Raw genomic sequence first — 23,094 nt, 5'->3', positions numbered from 1 at the left:
TATTTTCATTCATATGTTGAATGAAAGGAATTTGTTCCTTTTAGTGCTAGAAGATTCTCAGAAGACAGACTGCTGGGTCAAAGGTCATGCATCTTCAAAACTTTACTAGCGGCTCAGGGACTACTTTGCCCAAGGGCGCCAACAGTTCACCTTTCCATCCGCCCCCCCCCCCCCCCCCGCCGGGAGTGTGCCGGGACCCCGAGCGGTCTCTAAGCGCTCGGTCACTGTGCTATTGAGCAGGGCTGAGGAGAAATGGCTTTGCTTTCGCACAGGACAGACGCTTCGGAGCTTAGAACGGCGGGATCGCCGCCCAGAACGGCGCGGATCGCGCCGGCTCCAAGAGAAAGTAGCGCCCGAGCCGCGCGGCGGGTCGGCGTGATCGCGGTCACGTGGTGTAGAATACGGCCCGGCGCCGTCGGGAGCAGTCAGGCTGAGGGGCTCGGTCGCCAGGTGGGCGGCGTCCCCGTTTGCTCGGCCAACGCCCGAGCGGAGAGCTCCCGGGGCCGGCGGCCGCGCGATTTCCAAATGCTCGGGGCTTCGGCGAGCGGCTGCGCACGGCCCGGGCATCTCCGCCCCCGTCCACCAGGCGAAGGCGCTTCGAGAGCCGCGAGGCGCTGCCCCGAAGGACCAGGCTGCTTCTCTCTGGAGCGCCGGAGAGCCGCTTTCCGGGGCCCCCCGGCTGCCGACGGAGCGGGGGAGCGGGCCGCGGGGCCCGGCGGCCGCGCACAGCTGGGAGCCCTGAGGCCGGAAGGCGGCGAGCCCCCTCAGCTGCGGGCCGGTGGGCGTGGTGAGGCGGCACAGGTTCCGTTTTTCCGGGCCCCCGAGAGCTTTCGCTTTCGTTTCCAGCTGGCGTCTGAGCCCCGCGGGAGCCGCCCGCCCAGTCCGCGCCGGCCGCCGCCCGCGTCCCGCCAGCAGCTCTCCGACGGGCAGCGCGCCCCCGCCGCGGCCATGGCGCAGGCTGGCGTCCTCGGCGAGGTGACCCAGGTGCTGTGCGCGGCCGGGGGCGCCTTGGAGCTGGAGGAGCTGCGGCGCCGCTTGCGGGAGGGCGTCGGCAACGACGCGCTGGAGCGGCTGCTGCGGGACCGCGGCCGCTTCGCGGTGGCAGCGAGGGCGGGCGGCGCGGCGGCCTCCGCGCAGCGCGTCGTGGTGGCCGTCTCGGCGCTGCGCCTGTGCCGCGCGTACCAGAGCCCCAAGCCGGGCTGCGTGGGGCTGTGCGCTCAGCTGCACCTCTGCAAGTTCTTGGTCTACGGGGCCTGCAAGTTCATGAGGGCCGGGTAAGCGCCGCGCCCGGAGCCCGACGGCGGGGCCGGGGGACCCTGCTCTCTCCCAGCCCGCCCTGGGCCCCTCCTAGAGTCTGGGGAGACCGGGGGGCGTCCGTTCCCTGGCCTCTCCCCACCCTTAATTCTCTACAGCGAACATTTATTGAGCACCTGCTGAATACCGGGTGCCGTGTAAGGGTCTCCGGGTGAAGCGGTGTCCCCAAGGCTCCTGCAGTGTCAGAGAGGGACTTGGAGCGCGGTACCCGCTGCGACAGCCCGCGGGTGGCGGGGGGGTGGGGTGGGGGATTCTCCGCGAGAAAAAGCCGCCTCTGGCTTCCGGAGCCCCCCGACGCCCGGTCTCCAGGGCGACCTTTGAGGGGCCCCACAGCCGAGGGCTTTCTCTGCCCGGCAGTGAAGGAATCTTCCAAAGCCTGTTTCGGCTTTTGCTCGCTTGCTTTACAAGCCGGCAGTGGCCTCCGTGGCACTGGAAAGAAAATGCGTGCCCCTGTTTGAGAAGCTAGTCCGCTTATGTAGAAGAATTCGTTTCTCCTTATTTCCTTTTCTTTCCCCTTTCCTTTCTTCTTCTTCTTCTTCTTTTTTTTTTTTTTTTTTTTTTTTTTTTTGGCTTCACTTCTTTCTTGCTCCCGTCAGGTCCACTAGACAGCATGAGGTAGTGGTCTTGATCCATGCAGTCATTCAGGGACCCAGGCCGACTGACCTAGACTCTGTCTCCTTGGCCCATGGCTCTTTAGGCCATTCTGGGTCTCGGATTCCGGGGAGCAGGTGGAGAAGATGGACAGGGGAGGGTTGGGGGGAGGTTTTCCATCTGTTCCCTGGACCACAGGATGTCTCATGACCCCCATCATGTCTAGATGCGAGGGAGGCGGGGAGCTGGGAAATGTGGCCCCTGGGAAGCAGCTGTTGAGAAATACCTAGATTAGAATATTCCAACCCCCAGCTTAAGGCCTTAAGAGGGGAGGGTGTGTGTGTGAGAAATGAGAGAGAGATGGGGAGTTGGTGAGAGTGTGGGGACAGGATGGGGGAGAGGTGATGCCTGCTATCTTATTGTTGACTGAGGGATGACTCATACCTCTCTTTTTTCCTTGTTGACTGAGGGATGATTCTTACTTTGCTTTCTTATTGGCGGAGAGAGCAGAAGTGTGTCCAGTGGCAGCTCTCCAAGTCTGCAGCCTGGGAGAGCATGGCCAGGGTCCCAGGTGCTGGCATGGGAGTTGACGGCTGCAGCCCCAGGAGCGGGTCAGGTCTGAGGTGGAGGCTGACGGTGGAACCTTGGGCAAACTGGGCCCTCAGGGACTGGTGTGGATGGGTCACTTCAGGGGAGAAGGAGGAGCAGTAGCTGGAGAAGAAGGTGGACGTAATAAATGGTGGATGGGTGCATCTAATGATGGGGTAACTGGTGGATCTTGTTAACGTCTGTATTTGGTGAAACAAAGATGGCAGCCCTTTTCTCAGCTAGTTCCCAAGGTTGGGGGTTGCGTTTTACTTGTCTTGGAAATCTGGGAGTCTGGTATCTGTTGGCCTAGATGATTCTGAGTTTTCTTTTAAATTCTTCCCTGTTCCATTTTCCATGCGGTTCACACAGGACACTTAATTGAACCTTCCTTCTTCAACTGCTTTCGGGTCACATAAGGGAGAGTGGGTGCGGTTGGCTGCATTTTCTATGCTTTCTTTGGGACTCTGCTTGTCTCCCTGAACCACAGGGTCCGCTGTTTCAGAAATAGATCATGGCTCCTGCTTTTGCCCACTGGTCACAGCTGGGAAGGGTCCCAGGTCCCTGACTTCCATCCTTTGCTGAGGAGCAGTGAGCATCGTGGTTAAGAGCACAGCCCCAAGACCAGCCTGCCTTGTTTCAAGCTGGCTGCACTCCCTGCTAGCTGCACGATTTTGGGCAGGTGACTTTGTATCGGTGTCTCAGTTCCCTCATGTGCAAAATGAGGATAATATCACCTACCTCATAGACTTGTTGAGGACTGAATGACTTAACTGATAAAACCTCAGGAAATCCCTGGTTTGTGATAAACGCTCAAGTCTTAGTAGCTATCGCTGCCGTCACTATCCTAATTATTAGCTATATTTGGTTCTGGCGGCACCAAGTTTGCCTAGAATGTTTTCCTCTTCTTGCCTGGTTCCTCAACCTAAATATTTGGCCCAGGCTTTACACCTTTTAGGCACTGTCCCTTGAGTGCTTCTGTCAGGCTCAGGTGCCCTTCCCGTCTGCATAGACGTACTCTCAGCACAGCTGACCATGCCATTTTAGAGTCCTCTCCATATCTGTTATTTCCGCTAGAGGAGAGAAGGGGAAGAGTCTGGATGACTCCAAGGTTGTCGGTCTGTGCAGTGAAGGAGGGAAGTGGTCTTTTACTGAGCTGGGGGAGCTTGTGAAAGGTGCAGGTTTGGGGGAGTCCGTCACGGGTTGGGTTTTCTTTTGAGATGCTCACAATAAACACGTGAGGTTTGGCAGAGTCTGAGTAAAGCAAATGATATTTGCCTGACTCTTCCGGGTCCTGGTGACCTGGGAAATCATTTGAAGTGTTTGGCTCATCAGGGCGTGGTGCCAGTACGTGGCTCACAGTGAATGTTCAGCCAGGGCTTGTTAATGGAAAGAACGGAGGAGGAGAGCAGAGAAGAGGTCTGAGCCTCAGGGTGTGAGTGTGTCTGTGCACATACCTATAACCATAGGTGTCCACACTCATTTATTCAGCCAGTGTTCAAGTGTCTGCTAAGTGCTCATTGTCTGTCATACTGCAACTCTTCTTTGGGGGATGGCACTGTCATTCTTACCAGATATTGATGAGAAGTGCTGTCCTAGGCCCTCGAGCTTGCAAGGTAATGCCTTTTCCTTTGTGAATAAGCATTACATTTTTTCATCGCATAGACATGTGGGTTTTTTTCTGATGCTCCTAAGCAATGTCAAGAACGATGCCTGAAAAATTATCTTCGAGACTGATTTTACTAGCTTTATTAGTTTGCTAGGGCTGCCATAACAAAGTGCCACAGGCTGGGGGCCTAAACAGAAACTTCTCACGATTCTCAAGGCAGGAAGTCTGAGATCAAAGTGTTGGCAGGGTTGATTTCTTTCTGAGCCCTCTCTCCTTGGTTTGCAGATGGCTGTCTTTTGCCCGTGTCCTCACAAGTGTGCATCTGTACCTTAATTTTCTCTTCTTGTAAAGACATCAGTTGGATTGGACTAGGCCCCCACCCCCCAGCCCAACAACCTCTTTATAAACTATCTCCAAATACAGTCACTGGGGGCTAGAACTTCAGCCTAAGAATTTCGGGGAGGCGCAGTTGAACCGTGACACCAGCTCTGCTTCTTTGCAGGAAGAACTGTAGAAACAGTCACAGCTTGACGACAGATCACAACCTGAGTGTGCTGAGAACTCACGGTGTTGACCACCTCAGCTACAGTGAGCTCTGCCAGCTTTTGTTTCAGAATGACCCCTGGCTTTTGCCAGAGGTGAGTTCCAGGAGGGGGTGTGTATGTATGCAAGCGATGGGGGAGAAGCCAGAGGTCGGGAGATAGGAAATCTGTGGCAGAAGAGGAGCCAAGGACCCCAGAGTGACCACAGGGATCTACTTGAAGGAGACCTGGATTGAATTCCTGGCTCTGCTGACTTTTAGACCTGTGACCTTGGGCCAACCTTGCCCCGTCTAGAGGCCTCCTTTCCTTCTGTGTCATTTGGGCCGGTATCTCCTTTTCAGGGCTTCCGTGAGATTGGGGGAGTCTGTTTGGCCAGTGGCTGCAACAGGATGTTCCTTACATGGGGATGAGGGGATAAGAGACTCCAGCCTGCTCCTCTCTGTCGAGCAGGACTTGGAACCACGTGTTATTGCCAAACCCAGGAGTTCTGTGAGGAAATTTTTCAGAGATGCTGACAGGCAGGTGATGAGCTCTCTACTAAATCAGTTGCACCCAGGGAATTTTGACCTTTAGTTGATGTGCATTTCAGATGCTCATAATGCATTTCAGATGCTAACCGAACCTCCCTGTAATGGCCGTGTACTATCTTGGGCCCTCCAAGAAGCAGACGCCAAGATGGGATTAGAAGTGTAAGAGATCTAGCGGAGAGGGAGCAGAAGGAGGTGGGGAGCCTTCGGACAGTGATGTTGCAAGAGAGGGGGAAGGAAGGAGACCGGGTAGGAGGAGACCCTGACTGGAGCACAGTTCTAAGAAAGCTGCTGCTTGGCCATTACGAAGTTCTGAGCTTAAGTAGCTCATTGTTGGCTAGGAGCAGCCCGTGGGAGCATGGTCTCTGTGTGAATCAGGTAGTGGCTCCCGAGGGCAGCAGCTGAGCTGAGTAAGTGGTGCTCTGCAGCAGATCCGAGTGGTGTGTTCCTGTGGCCAGCACAGGTTTATGGGACGTTCTGGCACTTTCTCTGGGATAAGGCTACAGAGATTAGATTGACCTGGTTTAATGAAAATGCTTCCATATTACTCAGTTAAAACCACTCATTTGAGAACGGTGCTTTGTGGCTTAGTGACTGCTACGTAATAGATAGTAACTTTTCTCTTGCCTTTTGAAAATTACTATTGATTCAGCTAACCTTTATTGAATAACCACTACGGGTCAGGCACTGCCGATAAGGAGATAAAAGACCCTGTTCTGCCCTTCCAGGAGGCAAGTTTACTGGGTGAGACAGACAAATCAGTGTGTGATTGTAAGGTGCTATTTTAGGTGCTGCGATAGAAGTGAGCACTCTGGCCTCAGGCAGTTGGGGCACTTGGGAAGGCATCCTGGGGTAGGCGGTGCCTGCTCTGAATGCTGAAGGGTGAATGAAGGATGAAGGTCTGGGAAGAAGGGGGGCACAGAGGACAGAACCTGGCACGGTCGGGGGACAGCATGTAGGTGAGCACAGCTTAGATTTAGGTTGGGAGAGGAGAGAAGGAGAAATGGGTGAGTAGAGACTGATCCATGCAGCCTTTGGTATCACAGGAAGGACTTGGGGTGGGGGGTTGTGTTTGGAGAGTGGACATTAATGTTTTGGAGTGAGCAACTTGTCAGTGGTATAAAAAAATGAATCCGAAGGTGACCAGTCTGGAGTGTGTAGCCTCTTGTCTTCTTGGGTATGCAGGTGGTTTTTAGAGCACAGTGCCGGCAACCGGAACTGTGACCATAAACTCAGATCCAGTGCAGCTTTCCTGCCAGGCCTTCTGCTCTCAGGCTAGTCCCCTTATCAGATGAACAGTTGGGGCCACCACCATGAATCGAGCACCCACTGTGTTCCAAGGCATTGTCTCGGCCACTTTGTATATTTCCCATTTAATCCTCATAATAACCCAACGATGGAGGTAGCATTATTCCCATTTTAGGGATTAAAAGCTGAAATTCAGAGCTGGTGAGTGACTTATCTAAGGTCAGGCGTCTTGTAAGTGGCAAAATCAAGGTTAGGGCCCAGCCTCTTCTAGCCTTTTCCCTTGGGGCTTCTGTCCCGAGTGGGGTCCCTGCGTATCTAAGTCTGGGTTCTGCAGCCCTCTGCTGCTTTTTTTTTTTTTTTCAACGTTTATTTATTTTTGGGACAGAGAGAGACAGAGCACGAACAGGGGAGGGGCAGAGAGAGAGGGAGACACAGAATCGGAAACAGGCTCCAGGCTCTGAGCCATCAGCCCAGAGCCCGACGCGGGGCTCGAACTCACGGACAGCGAGATCGTGACCTGGCTGAAGTTGGACGCTTAACCGACTGCGCCACCCAGGCGCCCCCCTCTGCTGCTTTTCTATCTCTTGTTCAGTGTATGAATTGAGTGGGTAGGCCCTTGGTGGTCTCTAGGAACTTGGAATGTAGAGAAGGAGCAGTTGATTCAGGTTTAAGTCTCAGCTTTACCAACAACGCAGTTCAACAGACGTTGCGTGTGCCAGATGTAGATAGCTGGCAGTGAACTAGGGCAAGCCGGTGAACTTCTCTGAGTTTCACTTTGCTCTTGAGAAACGAAAGGGCTGTATTTGGCCTTCTCTAAGATGCTTTAAACGCTCAGAACCTCTTTGACCTTGAATTTCAGAAAGAAGGGAGATAGAAGCCTGGCTTAGGGAGAGTTGGTGAGTGAGTGGGGGAAGGGTGTAGGTGGAGTATATGGGTTGTTAGCCTCCTGCTATGTGAGTTATGTTGAATTGTCTCCTGGGAAGGGAGCAGCTCTGATCAGTTGGAAGTTCTTTGGATTTTCCCAGTGGAAAGGCTTGTTCTGCTCATTGCTGTCCACCCAGTTCCCGTTTTATCCAAGGGCATATGTTAGCAGTGGTCCATCTAGAGTGGAGGATGTTCTCAGAGCTGTGTGGCTTGTGTGGGTGACGGAATCACAGCTTTGGCCAGATCTCTGGAGGAACTTCTTCTGACCGTGGACTGGTCAGTAGCGGGGTGGTGTCCTGTGAGACCTTCCTAAGCTGGTGTTTTTATTCCTTTTCTGTCAACAGATCTGCCTTCATTACAACAAAGGAGATGGACCCTACGGCTCTTGTTCCTTTCAAAAGCAGTGTATCAAACTCCATATCTGCCAGTATTTTTTACAGGGTGAATGCAAGTTTGGCACTGGCTGTAAGAGATCTCATGATATCTCTAATTCTGAGAATCTGGAGAAACTGGAGAAGTTGGGCATGAACTCCGATCTGGTGAACAGGCTGCCTTCCATATACAGAAATGCTCACGACATCAAGAATAGGAGCTCCACTTCCAGCAGAGGGCACCCTCCTCCTCCAGGCCCACAGGCCACTTCTGGTAAGGCCCTGGGCTGGGGCTCGTAGATTCCAGCTGGCCATTAATGGAATGTATGACTTTGGGCAAGTCACTGCTGCTTTTAGTAAAGTCAGTTGGTGATTCCTTCACCAGTGGGTGTTGTAAAGATGACTTGGAATCCTAGCCATGAACAAGCAAGACGGATGCCATTTGAGGTTGACTGAATGAATTCCCCACAGGTCTGATCTACCGTGAAGGAAGCATATTTTAATTTCAGCTCTCTTCTTGGCATGAATAAATGGGATTTTTCAGTCCCTGTAAATTTTCTTTGTTCGCTGCTCGTCTTCAGCACCTAGACAGTGCCTGGTCCATAGTGGGCATGCAGGCATTTGGTGAGTGATTGAGCATGCTAGTATACTTTTTTTTTTTAATAAAGGAATTTGTTAACTATAGTGGCATCTAGGATTTTTAATAGACCACTTCCTAAAATATCAGTTCTAGGTGTTGCTAGGACTACCAGCAAACACACTTAACACTCTAATCTTTTAAATTTTTTTTTAAATGGTTATTTATTTTGGAGACAGAGCATGAGGGAAGGGGCAGAGAGAGAGGGAGTCACAGAATCCAATGCAGGCTTCAGGCTCTGAGGTGTCAGCACACGTGGGGCTCAAATCCATAAATTGTGAGATCATGACCCGAACTGAAGTTGGACGCTTAACTGACTGAGCCACTCAGGCACCCCAACATCTAATCTCACTTGATTTTGATATTTAAAAATTGTCTTTGCCATATATGTGTTTTCTTTACATTTTCTTCCGTTATTTTGAGTTAATTTCTTTCAATAGTAGGAAGCTAGATGTAGACAGGTTTTGCTTTAAATAGGTTTTTAAGAGTGTCAAGTGGATTATGGCCTTAGAAAGGGAGGGAAGGATACTTGTCCTTGGGGAGCAAGGGAGGTTATTTCCAAGGCCCCAAAGGTGTGGGTTTTGAGGCCCACCCTGTGGATGTCTGAAGGACCCATAAAAAGAAAAAGGAAAAGGAGTAACGTAATTAACAGGCGATACTGAATAGAGAGGGTTTGCGAATGAGTTTTGTTTTCTTGTATTATGGTAGGTGGGTGCGGTGGTAAATGTAATTGTTAGGTAAAGTCTCATTGGAGCACTAGTAAAGATAAATTCTGAAATACCCTCCATGCCTGTTTTAAGTTAAAATTCTTGCAATTAATGTAAAGTTATTAAGGAGGTTTCATATTAAGATTGGGAGCATAGAGCTGAGAAAAAAGAGCCTCTCCATGGTGTCCTGGATTTGGCAAGCAACTGTGTGGCTTTGGGTTCCCTGGCTCCTCCCCTAAAAAGCAGAGAGGGGGTCCACTTGTATGTCTGAGGGTCATTTTATCTTGAACATCATAGGATTTTGTGAGATTACCTCGCCTACTTTTGTCTTATGCAGGGAAGTGAATGCTCTTTTCTGTCCTTTGTATCTTGAACTACTCTCACTCCACACTGGAAGCTTTGGTGGATGCTGATACATCTCTGTGGTGTTTCCTTGTAGAAAGAAGAGATAGTTCAGGTTGTGTATCCCCAAACAATGCTAACCAGGAGGAGAATGATCAGATCTGCTTGTACCACATCCGGAAAAGTTGTAGCTTTCAAGGTAAGTCAGAGGAATCCCCTTCATCCGCTTGCAGGTAGAATAGCTGCTATGTGTTTCAAGAGTTCTGCCCTAAGGCCACCCCTCAGGGCCCTCTCCCCCATCCAGAGAGGGTTGGGGCCTTCTTCATGGTGAGCTGGTGTGGCACGTTGCCAAACCAGTTCTGAAGCGATTTTGTTGGGGAGTTGAGGATGGTAGGAATTGAGTTTCTTGAAATCAGACTGTAGATGAGTTTTGGGGAATGTAACTGGTTCATTCAGTGTCAAGTGTTGACCCTTGATCACCTTAGCATGAGGTCACAGGCCTGCACAGATGCCCCGTCTAGTGGAAACAAATATAAGTGTCCCTTATAAAGGGAGGTTGTAGACTTAGAAATGCTTCAGAAACCCGGAAGGCCCTCCCTGAGGAGGAGATGCCTGTGTGTGCTCTTGGGGAATAAGAACTTAAGTTGGGGGTTTCTCTCCATGGTCCCTCTTTTTTTTAATTTAAAAACATTTTTTAATGTTTGTTTTTTGAGAGTGAGCAAGCTGGGGAACAAGGGACAGAGAGAGGGAGAGAGATCCCAAGCAGGCTCCACACTGTCAGCAGACCCTGATGCAGGGCTGGAACTCATGAACCGTGAGATCATGACCTGAGCCGAAACCAAGAGTCAGACGTTGAACTGACTGAGCCACCCAGGTGCCCCTTCTCTCCATGGTCCCTCTTTTATCACAAGTAGCAATTCTTGTGTGTACGTGTTTGTCTGTATTTACTAAAGCTTTGTTTTCTTCTTATTGCTGTCCTGGGTTTTGACTGAAGAAAGCTTCCTTCTCAAATTCGGTGACTGCTCTTAAAAAACAACCACCAAACTTCTTGTTTTGTTTTCAGTCTTTAAAAGCCACCCAAGCAATTCAGGAATACTTTCACTTTGTGAAAGAGTCCAATAATACAGAGTAAAGTCTGAAGTCCTCCTTCAGCCCTTCCCAAAGGTAAACACGTGCCGTGTGGTTATGATACTTGTTTCGCATGTTTTTCAACAGATGGGAACATGTGATAGGTATTATTTAACCTGCTTCCTTCACTTAACATTGTGTCTTGAAGATTTTTTTCTACATTGGTATGTGTGCGTCTACCTTATTTTGAAAAACAACTGTAGTGTCCAGTAAGAGTGATGTTCCATTGAGCATCTGAGTACACATAGGTATTTCCATAGCTAGATTCCTGGAAATGGAATGCTAGCTCAAGAAATACGTATCATATATGCATGTATGTGTTTAAAGTCAATTTTAGTGAGATATAATTTACACACAATAACATTTTAAGTATTTAAAAATTTTAAGTATACACTGAGTTTTGGTAATAACAGTTGGGGTAATGGAAGAGTTTCCTTATTCTAAAGGGTCCCTTTGTCCTGTTGTAGTGAATCCTCACCCCCCAATTTCCTGACCTCACACAGTCTCTGATCTGCATTTTGTCACTGTAGATTTGCCCTTTCTAGAAATTCATATAAATGGAATCATACAGCATGTATTCTACTGTACCTGTCTTCTCTCACTCAGCATGTTTTTGTGATTTGTCCATGCTGGCAAATCAGCAGTTTGCTCCTTTTTATTGCTGAGTTGTATTCTGTTGGATGGATTGAATACAATTTATCAATTCATATGTTGATGAACATTTGAGGTGTTGCAAGTTTTTGGCTTTTACAAATAAAACTTTTATAAATATTTATGTGCAAGTTTATTGTGGGTGTATGTTTTCACTTAAATATTATTTTTGATGTTTATTTTTGAGAGACAGAGTGTGAGCAGGAGAGGGGCAGAGAGAGAGAGAGGGAGACACAGAATCTGAAGCAGGCTCTGGGCTCCGAGCTGACAGCACGGAGCCCGATGCAGGGCTCGAACTCATGAACTGTGAGATCATGACCTGAGCTGAAGTTGGATGCTTAACTGACTGAGCCACCCAGGCGCCCCTGTTTTCACTTCTTTTGAGTAAAGACCTAGATGTGAAATTACTGGAACGTATATAAGTGTGTGTTTAACTTTATAAGACACTGGTGGGTATACCTTCCCACCAACAATGTATGAGAGTTTGATGCTCTGTGTTTTTGTTAACACTTGGTATTGCCAGTCTTTTAAACTTTAGCCATTGTAATTAATGAGTAGTGATATTTCATTGTGGTTCTAATTTGTATTTCCCTGATGATAATGATTTTTAACGTTTTTTTTAAAATGTTTTTATTTTTGAGAGAGACCGTGGAGTGGGAGTGGGGCAGAGAGGAAGAGGGAGACTCAGAATCCAAAGCAGGCTCCAGGCTCTGAGCTTTCAGCACAGAGCCTGACATGGGGCTCAAACCCACAAACTGTGAGATCATGACCTGAGCCGAAGTCAGTTGCTCAACTGGCGCCCTGAACGTTTCTGTTCATGTACTCACTGGCCATTTGTATATCTTCAATGAAGTATCTGTTTAAATTTTCTGATTTTTTTATGATAGCTTGATTGAGGTATTGAGTGTAATGCACATACCATACAATTTACCCATTTAATAGTTTTTAGTATAATTATAGAATTGTGCAGCCATCATCGCAGTTAATATTTAGGACATTTCATGATCCTCGAAGAAATCCTGTACCCATTCTTCCTGCACCCCAGCTCCTGGCAACTACAGGTTTACATTCTGTCTCTATGGATTTGTTTGGTTATTTCATGTGAACGGAATCATATAATACATAGTCTTTTGTGACTTGTAAAAAGCTTATTTATTGTGAAAGAAAGCGTGAGTAGGGAAGGGGCAGAGAGAGAGGGAGACACAGAATCCCAGGCTGGCTCTGCAGTGTCAACACAGCCCAGTGCAAGGTTAAGACTCAGGAACCTTGAGATCGTGACCTGAGCGGAAATCGAGAGTCAAACACTTAACTGACTCAGCCACACAGGCGCCCCTTGAGGAATAAAAGTTTTAATATCAGTGAGGATTTTAGTATTTTTTTGTTTTATAGTTTTCTTGTGTCTCAAAAATCTTTGCCTGTTCCAAGCCTCTGAAAATGGCGCCATGTTTTTTTTCCTGAGTTTTATCGGTTTTATTGAGGTCTAGTTATTAATCTATATACTCTAATAATTCTTTCTTGGGTATTGTTTTTTTTTAATATTTATTTATTTATTTACTTTGAGAGACTGAGTGAGCATGAGCAGGAGAGGGGCAGAGAGAGAATCTTAAGCAAGCTCTGTGGTGACGGCAAAAAGCCTGATGTGGGGCTTGATCTCATGAACCATGAGACCTTGACCTGAGCCAAAATCACAAGTCTGACGTTTAACTGACTGAGCCACCCAGGTGCCCTGGTATTGGTTCTTCTGTGTGAGTTAGCTTCCTGTCTGTGTTAGTCTCCCTCACATGTGGGGTGACTCGTGGTTATCTACTCCAGAATTCAGTGTCTGCTGGTGATGTGGATTCTGATCGAGGCTTAATGAGGAAGGGGCAGTACATTTTGTGTGGTGGCTTGGGCTGCTAGTGTGTATCCTTGGAATGGGGTGGGAGCTTTGATGGCCCTCTTAACATGCTTGTCTCTCTCCAGCACTTAGGTTCACAGTCACATGTTCTGTGGGACAAATAGCAAGGTTGCTGGGCACAAGCAATGCACAGAGGGAGTTCCTGCTCTGGTGGGTCCCATTTAGTTTCATTGTGAGTGGCAAGGTTTCTTTCTTGCCTTTCATTACGTGTAACTCTGAGTTTGTTAGGCCACTCTACCCAGTATTTCCCCCTTCCATGGTAGATCTCTTCATATCTTGCAGGGGTTTCTCTCTCTTTATCTCCCTCAGTTTGATTCTGTGTCCTTCATATTCTTAGGGATTCTTCAATAATTCTGGTCTTTTGATAGCACTGATTACTGTTTTTCCAGCATTTTTCAATTTGTTCTTCTCTCTGGTCTATCATTTCAAGTGATGTAGGGAGAAAGGGGATATGGATATGGTACTTTGCCAAATTAATTTGTTTTTGCAACTTACCTTCCAGAAGGCCTAGATTCTAGAATGCCGCAACAAGGATGGGAACGTTAGAAGGAGGGAGAGGAAATCGAGAAAGGGGACAGGAGGACCAGAGAAGATGTGGCAGAGAAGGGGACTCACCAACTGGGACTCCACTCTAACCAGCCACTGTGGCTGCAGTGGCCTGTATGGCACCTTCTTTTCTTAGGCTTGAGTGATATGATATGGTCTTCACGTTGAGCTCACATTAAGAGTTGGAAGCCTGGGCCTGCAGTCTTTTGACCACAGAGCCTTCCCTGTGCCCCTGTGTCCTTCCCAAGGAAGTGTCAGCCTGGAGGGTGGTAGGTGGTGTGCCTTCCTTGAAGGGGATCTTCTTAAGGAGAGAGTCTTCAGGCTGTCCAGGACTCACCTGAGCCGAGGTATATAGGTGCAGTGACTGAATGCTCCTAACTCTGATCATTCCCTTCGTGCCCTTCAGGGAGGGAACAGGAAATCTTACGTGGTTATGACCTCTGGACCATAGCTGTGCTCTTACCTATCCAGGTTGAGCCCTTCATTATTACTGTATTGTGCATATCCCTGGTAGAGTCCAAGAGGTCTCTTGGCTTGGTATGAGCTGTCCACGCTGTAACTCTGGACAAGTCAGGATGTCCTGAGTCCCCAGAGTGGCTGAATCCAGCCTTGGTGAACTTGGAGGGGATTTCCTGGGTTGAGGTGTCTCTTGTTCCCTGAGTCTTGGCTGGGTGCTCTTGTCTGTCCTGTCTGCCTGGCATCAGGCCTAGCCTTTGACACCTTCAGGCAGCCTGCCCACCTTCCTCCGTGGTCCTCCTGGACCAAGGTAACTTTTGTAGATCCTGTGGGAAGGAAGTGGCATTGAGATATGTTTTCCTGAAAAGCCTGCATACAATTTTAGAAAATTTTAATTTTTTTCAAGTGTCAAATTAGCCATGCCTCATTGTTAATATTTTGACAGATGAGTTAAAAATGTACAAAGGACAGCCAGTAAGAAATGTCTCCCTCACACCTCTTTTTTCTAGCACCCAGATCCCCTCCAGAAGCAGTCATTATTACCAGTTCCTTGACTATCCTTCCATGAAGATTTTATATGTACACAAGTATATATGTCTGATCAGTTTCCTTCTCACGTAGGTGCACTGTGCACACTGTTTTGTATCTTTTCCCACTTAACTAGACATTTAATTTTTTGGAATATATTCTTGTGGTTCAAACTTCAAAAGAAAACAACACAAGTCTTTCCTCATAACTTTGTCCCTGGCTACCAACTTCCCCTCTGCAAGGAATAATATGTGTATGTATATGTATTTAGAGTATTTCTCATTTTTCTTTTCTACCTTTTTACCCAAGTAGAGGCGTTCTGCACCTTTTTGTGTATCATTCTACCTAATAACATATACCTTGGAAGTAGGTCTGTATCAGAGTGCAAAGAGATTGCTGCTGCTTTTCTTTCCAGTGTGCCTTTCCTCGGTGGGGATGTACCAGAATTTCATATAGGATATTGAAAAGTAACAAAAGTGTCAGGTGCATTGCAGGTGAGGGGCTGGCATGAGCCAAGGCGAGGCAGGCAGAATGTGCTAGGAGTGACAGAGGTCCCAGGGTGCACAGGGAAGATGTAGGGGGAGCACCTGGCTTGAAACTGTAGACCTGGGCCATTTTGTGTGTTTTGGCAGGGGCAGGGCAGTGTATATAAATACTTTCAGGGATGATGTGGGGATGTGTCGAGGTGGTGAGTATGTTAGCAGCCAGAAGATCAAAGCAGGCTGGAACCACACTGCTGACCTGCCTGTGGTCAGATGCATCGGGGTTTGGATGGGTTTCTAATAGAGATGAATCTGGTTCAGTTTTTAGTGTGACTGCTACCTGTCCACATGCTACATGGATAGTGATAATGGGTGATCACACTGCCTCCCGCAGTCTGATTGACCTTTTCATGGTCAGCTTCTTTGCTCATGAGATGAAATTCAAATGTAATGTTACCTGCCAACATACGTATTTTTAAAAATTGATGTAACGCCCTATTAAAAGGGGAGATGTAAAACGGAAGTGTGTATAATAAAATACACAGTATTTCAGTATTTAGATGCTCAGGTATGACTGCACTAAAAATAATGCCCCCACAGATCTCCAAAATGTTCCCAGGTCAGTGGGCATTACCACTCCCATTGAGAACCATGGGCCTGGGTCATGCTATGTATTGCCAAGATGTCTTACTTCTTAATATTTTTATTTTAGATAAGTGCAATAAAGTTCATTTCCATTTGCCATATCGATGGCAGTTCTTGGACAGAGGCAAATGGAAGGATTTGGACAAAATGGAGCTTATTGAAGAGGCATATAGCAATCCCAGAAAAGACAGGTATGAAATACATTACTGGTGTCTGCTTTGTGACTGGGCTTTTGTGTGCAGTGTGGGAAGTTTAGACACAACAGAGTTTAGGTTTGATCACACACACACACACCCCAATAAACAGCTTGGGCTGGAAATTGGAAGTTACTGTTCAAACTGTGGATTGGTGCCTTTATCTCCTTCAGGGAGGAGCTATGGGGAAAGGAACTGGTGGTACCAGATAAGTTTTGAATTACTTGCTGCTGGGATTGATTGTGTACATATATCCACATTGATTAATGCAGAAAAGCGAGAAGCAGTCATTTGTGAAATTTTAGTCTTTGCATGTAAAGTCATGCAGCTGAACTGCTGTTTACTATTCAGCCTTTAACTTTTTAATTTTTCTGTGTGTGTCCCAGTATTTTCACTTAGTTGATTCAGAATGAATGGGGAAGTCCGGGGAGCCTTATTTTCAAATACTTCGCCATATCTTGGATTGAACTTGCTAAAATATGTTGCCATGAAGAGAATTTAAGCCCACTGTTTTTAAGGTGGAAAAAATAAATTTGTGCTAAGAGTGCAATTGTGTGCAAATTGTTGCTGCTGGGGAAGTATGTGGAACAAATGGTTCCCCTTGGGAAGATGCATTGGCTGACTCTTCCTCTCTCTCTGTTTTTCTGAGGCAGAATTTACACATAGGGAAGTGCACAGATATTAATCGTGTAGTTCAGTGAGTCTTGATGAATGCATGCGCTCATGTAACACCCTCATCCAAATAGAGATCATTTTCATCGCCGTAGAAAGTCCCCTCCTGTCCCCTTCCCATCCGTGCCCACCCCCAGGCCACCATTGTTTGGACATCTGTCACCACAGGTTAGTCTTGCCTGTTCTTGAACCCTGTCTGAATGGAGCATACGCTCTACCACCACGTCTGGTGTCTTTCTCAGTGCTTTGTGCTCGAGTCTCTGCTTGTCTCCTGGTGCGCGTGCGAGCGGGCTTCTGTAGGCCTGACGTTTGGGGATGAGAGTTCTGGGAGGTAGGCTGGCTCCCTCTTCAGCTCTGCCCGGTGGCACTAAATGGTCGTGCCACTTTCCACACCCGTTCGGTCTGTGGTGACCGTGTCCCCAGCGTTTGGTATTGTTTGCATCTGAACGTTTCGCAGCCTGGGGATTTAAAGTGGCACGTGGCATCTGCATTTGCAGGTCTCTGGGTCCTAATGAGGTAATGTGTCTCTTCACCTGTTTCTTGGCCACTTAAGCTTCCTCTGCTATGAAATGTCTGTTCTTGTAGTTTGGCTGTTTTGTTGAAGGGGAAGGTTGTGTGTTCAGTTACTTATTTAGTTTTAGGAATTCTTTAAATTTCTGGATATCAAATGTGCGTTGAAGATAAACTCTTCCTGTCAGCTTATGGTATATTTTAATATAGATAAGTATTTATCCATCTTTTCCTTTACGGCTTTTACTTTTTGAGTCATAAGAAATCTTTACCTATCCCAGGACTGTAAGGAAATTTTTCTGAATTTTCTTTAAAAAATCTTAACGTTTTAAGGACTGTTTAATCTTTACCCTGCAGGTGGTGAAATATGGGTCCAGTTTCATTCTTACGCAGATGAATCACCGGTTTTGGCAAAACTACTTTTTAAAAATATATTTAAGGGGTGCCTGGGTGGCGCAGTCGGTTAAGCGTCTGACTTCAGCCAGGTCACGATCTCGCGGTCCGTGAGTTCGAGCCCCGCGTCAGGCTCTGGGCTGATGGCTCAGAGCCTGGAGCCTGTTTCCGATTCTGTGTCTCTCTCTCTCTCTCTGCCCCTCCCCTGTTCATGCTCTGTCTCTCTCTGTTCCAAAAAAAATAAATAAATGTTGAAAAAAAAATTAAAAAAAAAAATAAAAATATATTTAATTAAAAAAATATAAAATTGTGGTAATATATACGTAACATAAAATTTGCCATCTTAACCATTTATTTTTATTTATTTTATTTTATTTTATTTTATTTTATTTTATTTTAAATTTATTTTAATTTATTTTAATTTTATTTTAATTTAATTTAATTTAATTTTATTTTATTTTATTTTTTATTTTATTTATTTAAAGAACACGGGAGGGGCAGAGAGAGAGAGAATCTTAAGCAGGCTTCACACCTTCAGCGCAGAGCCCAATGCGGGGCTCAGTCTCACAAACCTTGAGACCACGACCAGAGCCAAAGTCAGATGCCTAACCAACTGAGCCACCCAGGCACCCCTTTATTTTTATTTATTTTTAATTTTTCTTCTCATTATTTTTATTCTTATTTTTGAGAGAGAAGTGGGGAGAGGGAAAGAGAGAGAATCCTAAGTAGGCTCCACACGTAGTGCAGAGCCCGGCACGGGGCCGTATCCTGTGACCCCAGGGTCATGACCTGAGCTAAAACCAAGAGTAAAACACTCAACTGACTGAGCCACCCAGGTGCCCCATCTTAACCATTTTTAAGTGTAGTTTCAGTGGCATGCGTTGCATTCACATTGTTGTACAGTCATTCCCATCATCCATTTCTAGCAGTTATTTTTAAACCCATCAAAACTGAGCCCAATTTGGCAGTGTTAACACATTTTATAGCTTATTTTCAGGCTGGTGTGCCAAATATCACTTGTTTAAGTAGGCCAGCTCTGCACCTGTTTCTAAGTGCCACCTGTGTCAGGCACTGGATCAGCGAATGCACCCACTGGTCCTCTCTTCTTGTTCACTGGTCGGTCTGTCTCTGCTTCAGTGTCACACTGTCTTGACCTAGTGGAGCTTTAAGTGTTGGCATCCGGTAAGGCAAATCCCTGTCTTCTCTTTCTTTGAATTGCCAGGGCTCTTGGTCTTTTGCTCCTCTTCAGAAATTAAAAAAAATTTTTTTTACATTTATTTATTTTTGAGAGACCGAGAACAATTGGGAAAGGTCAGAGAGAGGAGACACAGAATCCGAAGCAGGGTCCAGGCTCTGAGTTGTCCGCACACAGCCCAGCACGGGGCTCGAGCTCAAAAACCGTGAGATCTTGACCTGAGCCGAAGTCGGATGCTTAACTTTCTGAGCCACCCAGGCGCCCCTAGAAACTTGTAAATGTCACTGGTTTTCACAAAAATCGCTGTTGTGATTTTTGAAATTAATATTGCATTGACTTGGCATTTCTGGGGAACTGACACCATAATGATGCTGAGATTTTTCTATTCATATACATGGTAGCATGTGATTATTCAAATCTTTTAAAATATCTTTCAGTGGTTTTTATAACTTCTCCATTAGGGTCTTGGATATCATTTGTTAGAGATTTAATTTTTTTTCCAGTTGTGCTGAGATGCAATTGACTTTCAACACTAGAAGTTTAAGGTGTGCGGCATAATGACTTGACATATGTGTATATTGCAAAATGATTATCTGGATAAGTTAACATCCATCACTTCATATAGTTACTAAACAATTTTTTTCCTGACAATGAGAACTTTGAGTTTATTCTCCTACCAACTTTTAAGTATACCGTATAGCATTAACTGTAGTCGTCATGTTATACGTTACATCCCCAGTAAAAAAAATTTTTTCTCTGTGCTGATGTATAGAAATGCAATTGACTTTTGTCAGCTGTTGTATCTGCAACTTTACTAAGGTATCTGAACTCAGAGGACTCTCTTGGTAATGTTTGAATTATCTGTATAGTTATCTATATATTCCAGATATCTATCTAGACATTAATATTTGTGAATAGCATTTTAATTTCATCCTTTTTTATTCCCCCCCCTCCTCCTTCTCTCCCCCTCTGCCCCCTCTCCCCCCCCTTTCTCTCCCCCTCCCTCTCTCTCCCTCTCTCTTCTCTCTTCCTCTCTCTCTCCCCTCCCCCCCCCCCCACAGACACACACATACTCAACTCACACAATGCTGAATTTTGATGGCCAGTACTTAAGATATTTGCATTCATATTTGAGTAAGATTGGTCTATAATTTTTTCATATTGTCTTGATCTGGTTGTTATCTTAAGTGTCTACCCTCATGAAGATGAGATTGGGATGGTTTCTTTTCTGTTTTCTGAAAAAATTTATGTAAAGTTAGAATAATTTTTTTCCTGAATGACCATGTGTCTGTAAGAGTATCTAGGCCTAATGTTTAATTTGTGGGAAGATTTTAAACTGCTAACCAGTCAGGTTTTCTATTTTTCTTGAGTCAATTTTGGTAAACTTAATGATTTTTCCAGGAGTTTGTTCATTTTATTTATTGCTAAACTAATTGTCATACACTTGCTTATAATACCTCTTTTAGTGTCTATGACTTTTTTAATTTTTACCTTTTATACTTCCAATATTCTTTTTTTTCTTATCAATCTTGCCTCTGAGATTTATTGATTTAATTAAAAAAATTATTTTTATTTTTTATTGTTTTATTTTTTTTTAATGTTTATTTATTTTTGAGACAGGGAGAGACAGAGCATGAACAGGGGGAGGGTCAGAGAGAGAGGGAGACACAGAATCTGAAACAGGCTCCAGGCTCTGAGCTGTCACACAGAGCCCGATGTGGGGCTTGAACTCACGGACCGTGAAATCATGACCTGAGCCAAAGTTGGCCGCTCAACCGACTGAGCTACCCGGGCGCCCCCAAAATTTTTTTTATAAGAACCAACTTGTACTCCCCTCCCCCCACTTGGAAACATTTTTCCCCCCTGAGGTACGTGTCACATTGATGTTCACGTCTACCAGCTGAGCATCTAGAAGACCACAGGTAGCACCTGAGTGTTCGCTTGACTGGTGGAATTTTCATTTTACCTCTCACTTCCTTTGCAGGATCCTCTGTGCTGAGTCAGCCAGCAACTTTCACTTTGATTGTCTAGACTTTGACTCCATGATGTTTGGTGCTGCCCCAGCCCGCCGCCTCTCCACAGCCTCCTCGGTTACTAAACCTCCACACTTCATCCTCACCACTGACTGGGTTTGGTACTGGACTGATGAGTTTGGTTCTTGGCAGGAATATGGAAGACAAGTAAGTGTCATGGAAAGAGGACAGGTGTTTTCTCCTGAGGGCCCCCAATGGAGGAGCCATTTCAGACATGAGCACAAGGATTGTTCTGGGGAGTCCTTGATAGAGACAAAGAGCCCCAAATCCTCCTGTGACTCACTTGCTTGGGGAGAATTATGATAAAACTAGGTAGTTGGGAGTTCTTCTGTATGATTAGGTATCTGTTGGCCTCATGAGAACATGGCCTAGTGTAAATTATAGTGAGAGGACATTTCTTCATTGGTTTTGTTACATGGGATAGAAAGATGCCTCCCATAACTGTTGAACAGATAGCTCCAAAGCAAGTGTCTGTGTGTATAGGAGACTTGTGTAGCTGCAGAATAAACTTTAAGGCCCTTTGAAACTAGCTTCTGACTTCTCTGTAGCAGCAACTTCATAGAACGTGGGCAAGTGTAAGAAAATTGATTTATTTCAGGTATTGGTTTGGAATCTGGATCTGATAACTGTTGCTGTCAATTATTTGAAGATGTTCATGGCTGGATCACATTAAAGGGAACCCTCTGGGCGCCTGTAGAGGGACAAGTATAGGGAGGTCACCATTTCTATAGGAACAGCTTTCCGAAATGAAAATTGGGATATGTGGTCTGATAGACATTTGTACTCTTCTGTGTTGTATAAGGCCGTATTAAAGCTTTAGTTTCTTCTTTTTTTTTTTTTTTTTTTTTTTTTTTTTTTAAATTTTTTTTTTTTCAACGTTTATTTATTTTTGGGACAGAGAGAGACAGAGCATGAACGGGCGAGGGGCAGAGAGAGAGTGAGACACAGAATCGGAAACAAGCTCCAGGCTCCGAGCCATCAGCCCAGAGCCCGACGCGGGGCTCGAACTCGCGGACCGCGAGATCGTGACCTGGCTGAAGTCGGACGCTTAACCGACTGCGCCACCCAGGCGCCCCAAAGCTTTAGTTTCTTATTTTGACTTACACCTAGGATATCTTTTTCTCTGGGAACCCTGTAATGAGAGCTCCATGAGAGCAGGGAGTTCTGTCTCTCTTTTGCCACACATGTGCCCTGTGTGGAAGACTCTGCCTGTACCCTGCAAGTTCTCAGGTCATAGATGTTGGTGGGTTGAAGGACAGAGTAATTGCTGCCCCACGGCCACTGCTGAGTTGGACATGGTCACTGTCAGCAGTGGCCTTGCTTTAGCCCTCATACACTTCTCCATTTCTTGCAGTGCCAGCCTTTCCTCATTGGCTATTCTGTCTGCCCTCTTTCCCACCCATCTCCCTCTCCTTCCTTGCCATGCAGATATGTTCAGGGAGGCTCCCCAACATTGCTCTCGGTTTGGTCGGGAGCAGGAGGGGAGAGGCCATGCCTGGTATCGAGGAGGGGGATAGAATGAGGGGCTGGTTATGTTCCATGGATGGAACTTCTCTGGTGACCTGATGAAGGAACTCATGGCAGGTGAAAAGCACTTAGCAAATGTGACTACCTCTCACGTTTTTGTTTTGTGGTGTGTCCCCCTTCTCGGGGAGCTGAATGAGATGACATGAGACCCTAAGGGCATCCCGTGAAAAAGTAGGATTCTCTAGGTGACTTGGCAAACTGCATTATCACAACTTTAGGAAGTGGGGGCCTTCTTCCTCCAAACAACCCCCACTCAGGGCTTTACCTTTTTTTTCTCTATGCTGCTCTTCATTTACTCCGTATAGTCAGAGTGTATAACTTCACTTAGAACATTGAGAATCTCTGGGAATGACCTGTATTTGGGTATCATAGATGTGCTACATGATGGTGGGGCGCAGATGCACGTGTGTGAATTCAGTGGTTATTGGTTGTGCGGTCTCATTTGGTACCATTGGCTGAATTGCCTCATAGGGTGACCTGTCAACTCCAGCTCTTCTTTCCCGTACACTTCTGGTGTCATCCTGTATTTGGATTTCTTTCTTAGTTTTCTGCTAATGGCCAGTTTAGGACCATTTTCTTTTGATTCAGAAAGCTAGGTTCTTTTCTTCCCAAGCTCAGGAGGTACAGCTAAATTTCAGTCCAAATTACCTCCACCCTATATTAATTTCCTAAGGCTTCCATAACAAAGTACCACAAGCTGGGTGGCTTAGAACAGCAGTGACTTACTGTGTCACAGCTGGATGCTGGAAATCGAAATCAAGGTGTCAGCAGGGCCATGTTCCCTTTAAAGCTTGTAGGGAATCATACTTGCCTCCTCCTAGCTTCTGGTGGCTTCCCTGG

At 46.4% G+C, this 23,094-nt stretch overlaps 1 protein-coding gene across 1 annotated transcript in view; it reads left to right on the top strand.

The window, feature by feature from the left end:
* Positions 1-888: 888 nt before the first annotated feature.
* PARP12 (poly(ADP-ribose) polymerase family member 12) overlaps positions 889-23,094 on the top strand; it is a 39,095-nt gene continuing 16,889 nt past the window's right edge. The window contains exons 1-6 of the mRNA XM_030308555.1: positions 889-1,274; positions 4,602-4,737; positions 7,685-7,985; positions 9,495-9,596; positions 15,798-15,921; positions 20,679-20,874. Coding sequence (XP_030164415.1) covers positions 949-1,274; positions 4,602-4,737; positions 7,685-7,985; positions 9,495-9,596; positions 15,798-15,921; positions 20,679-20,874 — 1,185 coding nt within the window. The 5' untranslated portion in view covers positions 889-948. The remainder of the gene's footprint in view (positions 1,275-4,601; positions 4,738-7,684; positions 7,986-9,494; positions 9,597-15,797; positions 15,922-20,678; positions 20,875-23,094) is intronic.

This window comes from Lynx canadensis, chromosome A2, assembly GCF_007474595.2.
Source record: "Lynx canadensis isolate LIC74 chromosome A2, mLynCan4.pri.v2, whole genome shotgun sequence".
NCBI lineage: Eukaryota > Metazoa > Chordata > Mammalia > Carnivora > Felidae > Lynx > Lynx canadensis.
Note: the sequence above shows the minus strand (reverse complement) of the source record. Positions and strands in the feature narration are given on the sequence as shown.